General features: G+C 37.5%; 1 protein-coding gene across 1 annotated transcript; it reads left to right on the top strand.

The window, feature by feature from the left end:
- The first annotated feature begins 2459 nt into the window (after positions 1-2459).
- Positions 2460-4154, top strand: LOC114526752 (tigger transposable element-derived protein 6-like). Its single transcript, XM_028548278.1, has one exon. The coding sequence runs from the start codon at positions 2460-2462 to the stop codon at positions 4152-4154; it is 1695 nt and encodes a 564-aa protein (XP_028404079.1).
- The last annotated feature ends 588 nt before the right edge of the window (positions 4155-4742 follow it).

Here is a 4742-nt window from a genome sequence, read left to right as displayed (position 1 = left end):
CAATACTTGATTTGGCTGGCACATTGAAGCCAATTAAGTCCTTGGAAGACATTCAAATGGTCGCAAATGAAACTGCTCGATGGTTCCTATTAGGCAGGGTGAATTCATCTTTGGAACGCTTAAAAGATGGATTGAATACACTGGGTGTTCTAGACAATAGTTCTTTATTCACTCATATATAGAATAATTACAAATCATTATTTAATTTAAGTTGCATAACTATGAGTACCGACTCTCCATAATAACCATAGGGGCTAAAAAACTAGAAAGTCGGTATGTAATATATCGCAGGTCAAAAAGAAGAAAGAAAAAGATATAAATGTTTTATTAAAATTTAATTATAGATTATAATAAATGAATTGAAGAATAAGCCAAATCATTATGTTTAAAAATACGAGAGAAAAGAGAAAAAAGAGAACTATTAATAATTTTCAATCATATTCTCTTTGATTTTTTTCTTAAAGCTTTTAAATGGAAGAGATTTAATGTCTTCCGCAATTGAATTCCATACTTTGGCTCCCTGAAATCTGATATTAAAAATACCATAATTGGTCCTAGCTTTTGGAATACCAAATGACTGATTTTTAGAAAATCTTGTATTATAGTCGTGTATATCACTTGTAGATCTAAAGAAATCATCAAATACGGATGGTAGTAGATTATTATAAAACTTTTTCATAAATACAGCAATATGAAAAGATACCAGGTCAGTTAATTTCATGATTTTCAGAGTTTTAAAAAGCAAACTGGTGTGTTCATAATATTTAGTGAAAGTGATAATACGAATCGATCTTTTTTGTAGTATAACTAAGGACTGAAGGGTAGAGGGATAGGTATATCCCCATACAATTAGGGCATATGTAAGAAAAGGATGGATAAGTGCATAATAAAGATTTCTTAACGTATTTAAACTAACATAGTAACGGAGTTTAGATATGACACCAATACTTCTTTTAACTTTACTTTCCACAAAACTTATATGGTCCTTCCAACTATGATTGCAATCTAGTGTCAAACCCAAATATTTAATCGTATACTCTTGTTTTAATGATACATTCATTAATACCCAGCTAGCACAATCACGTTGTATGAACGTTGTATGAACGTTCGTCGAACGTTTAAATAACGTTATTTACTAAGGTTGGTTTAACGTTTTTTTGTGAACTCGTAGGAACGTGGTATTAACGTTAGGATTAACGTTACAGCCCGACGTAAATACAACGTGCGTACAACGTTCTACTTAACGTTCGGATAACCTAACTTCAGAACCCGACGTTAATGCAACCTTTAACCAACGTTCGAGCAACGTTTAAACAACGTCCAACCAACGTTAAGAAAACGTTGGATATCAACGTTGAGACAACGTTATTTTGGCAAGGTATTGAAAATTCCTGCAAATGCGTTTACCAGCTTGCAATACCGACACCATCGTCATCGATCGCCTTATCAGTTTGTTATAGAAATGTTAAATCGATGAGACTTAATCGTAGACTGCATTTTTAGACTAGGGAACTACAGTCGAACCTCTACTTATGGGACACCTCTCGGAAGCGGACACCTCTTGTACGCGGACACTGTTTTTGGGTCCCGGCCAATACGCTATTGTATTACTATATTCACTACCTCTCCTAGGTGGACACCTCCCATAAGCGGACGCGGACACCTAAACAACCTTCCCAAACAACATTATAACCTCCTGTAAGCGGACACACTTGATTTATTTTCTGTTAAATTAATAATTATGCCGCCTAATTGACTAGAAAGGAAACATATGTGTTTGATATATAATGTCTTGTTAGAATCAGCTGATGACAGAATTGATACGGAATCTATTACACAATTCAATATTGAATTCAAGTCTCTTGTATGAACCATATTATAGTTTCTCATCCAACACAGCGTATCCAGCCTTGCGTATTTTGTTCCTCAACCAAGTCAAAGAAAATTGATCGCCCCTGAACGTATAAACACATGGAATCTCAAGTCCGTAACCAGCTCCGCGATTTATTCGTTTTCCCTTTATTGTAACACTTGCAGAGTTAGATGCACGTTTCAAAAATTTGCTTACGTACGGTGCCATATTTTTGGGTATATGACCCACAACATCAGCAGTTTCATTAACAGTATTTACATGAAATAAGCTGCTGATTTCTGTTGATCCCCGTGATGATTTAACAATTGCCACAGCGTCTGAATCTTTTTTGTTTTCTGGTTCTCGTTTTAACTCGTATTTTTCGTTTATCTTTGGTTCCCAAATATCCACATATTCATGGTAACCTCGTATGTATGATTCCACATTAATAGTATCCATTTCTTTTTTGCGTGCGTGTGTTTAGTGTGAACAACTTTACAAGCTAGACTACACGTGCACAGATATAATACACATATCATATATCATCACAGACGATCGATATAAAGTATGTAGCGCACAAAAATGAACGTTGAAAAAAAAGCTCATTATGTCTTGTACTGTTTGTGGAACTACAACATCTTATGTATGTATAGATTGTGAACAACCTGTGTGCAACAAATCAACCTCGTGCTCTCGTTTTGCTCCAGAAACATCGAAAGGATGGAAGGCTGGTTTCAGAGTGGCTTCCTGTCAAAAATGCTGCGAAAGACGTGAACAGCGCGAGGAAATCTTTGTTACGGAGCAATCAAAATCAACACCGCAAAAACCAGTTAAAAACGAAAAGAGCAAGGTCAAAAATATTAGCTCATCCAAAGCTCCCACTTGTTTAAGCATTGATGATAAAGTTGAACTTATAAAATATCACGAAAGTCATCCACAGCTAGGTGTCAGAAAAATCGCAGAGAAATTTAGTTGTGGTCGAACCCAAGTTTCAACAATTATCAAGAATAAAGAATCCATTCTAGACGAGGCAATCCTTGTAGCAAACCAGGCTAGTCGGAAAAGGAAAAATCCGCAGAAATTTTCGGAGATAAATGAATATTTGTGGGCATGGTATAATCGCTGCAGAGAATCTAATGTCCCTGTGAGTGGTCCTATGCTGCAAGAGGAAGCAAAACTCATTGCCGAACGACTTGGAGATAATGAGTTTCAAGGTTCAAACGAATGGCTAGAGAAATGGAAGAAAAGGTACAACATCAAAGAGATGAGAGTCGCTGGTGAAGACGGTGATGTCAACGATGTTACGCTTGACAGCTGGCAGGAGCGCGTCAGGGAATTAACAAAGGGTTATGCGCCTGAAAATGTTTGGAATATGGACGAAACTGGCGAGTTCTGGAAAGCGCTTCCTGAAAAAAGTCTTTCTGAAGCAGGAAAAAGATGCCGAGGTGGAAAAAAAGCGAAGCAACGGTGTACATGGGCATTTTTCGTTAATGCCGCTGGTGGTAAGGAAGAGCCTGTTGTAATTGGTAAGAGTAAAAAGCCACGTTGCTTTAAGCACTTAAAGGACAAAACTAAACCGTACAAGTGCCGCTATTTCTCAAACTCCAAAGCGTGGATGAGGACTGAGATTATGGTGAATGTGTTAACTAAATTGAATGGACGATTAAAACGTGAAGGCCGTAAAATCATCCTGTTCCTTGACAACGCGCCCTGTCATCCGCATGAACTTAAGGGTCAGTTTTCAAACATTACTCTGACCTTTTTGCCGAAAAATACAACATTGAAGACTCAGCCTCTAGATGCCGGAATTATTAAATTGTGGAAGGTCAAGACTAGAAGAAAGCTGCTTCGCTTTGTATGTAGCAAAGTGGGTCAAGAAATAGCAAGTGAGATTGTGAAATCTGTTCATCTTCTTCAGGCCATTCAATGGGGCAAACAAGCGTGGGATGAAATTGACTCTGAGACCATCCAAAAATGTTTTGCGAAGGTGGGAATGTATCCAGAAAAGTTAAGTGATGATGACGATGATGACCCATTTGAAGGGGAAGAGATGATGAATTTGAACGAACTATGCTCGATGCTTTCTGATGACTGCTCTGCCGACCAGTACCTTGATGCAGACGACTATGTCCCATTCTGCGATAATTTGATCAACATCGAAGATTCCAATTGGCGGGAAGAATTAAGAGGAGAGCTGTTGAACGAAACAAGCACAAGTCAGAAATACGCAAAGCTAGATAACCTTGACAACAACGAAGACACTGATGACGAACAAGAAGATGATGATTTCGACGTCCCTTAGAAAGAACCCGACATTAAAACAACTGCCAAAGCTGTAAATGTTGCAGAAAATCTTCTAGATTTCGCGTATTTCACGGGCAACGAAGAACTTTGCCGAGCTGTCATAAATGTTAATGACATTCTTACAGACATACGTTTAGCGCGACAAAAGCAAGCGCACATAACAGATTTTTTCAAGCCATCTTAGCTGAACTATATAGTCTCATGTTTACAACAATGTAGATATTAGATTGGTAATGTTTGTATATAATCTGGGGGCACAAAGGTTTTTGTTAACCTCTCATAAGCGGACACCTCCTGTAAGCGGACATCAGGTCGTGGTCCCAAGGGTGTCCGCTTACGGGAGGTTCGACTGTATTATAAAAACATTTACACAACACAATGTGATTTAAATATTATATTTCACTGATGCAAATTAATTCACAAGCAGGTTTATTTACAAACCCATTTAGACATACATATATACATCACATAACATTTTTAACAAGGACAGTGTCAGGGTTAAATTACTCATTACTCTTGTTGCTCGGATTGTGTCTTTCGATCCTACAAAGGAAGGAAGATAAAAATAAGTGATAATGATCAAACT

This window comes from Dendronephthya gigantea, unplaced genomic scaffold (assembly GCF_004324835.1).
Source record: "Dendronephthya gigantea isolate DGI-Jeju-01 unplaced genomic scaffold, DenGig_1.0 000041F, whole genome shotgun sequence".
Taxonomy (NCBI): domain Eukaryota; kingdom Metazoa; phylum Cnidaria; class Anthozoa; order Malacalcyonacea; family Nephtheidae; genus Dendronephthya; species Dendronephthya gigantea.
The sequence above is the reverse complement of the archived record's forward strand: the minus strand, read 5'-3'. Positions and strand labels throughout refer to the sequence as shown.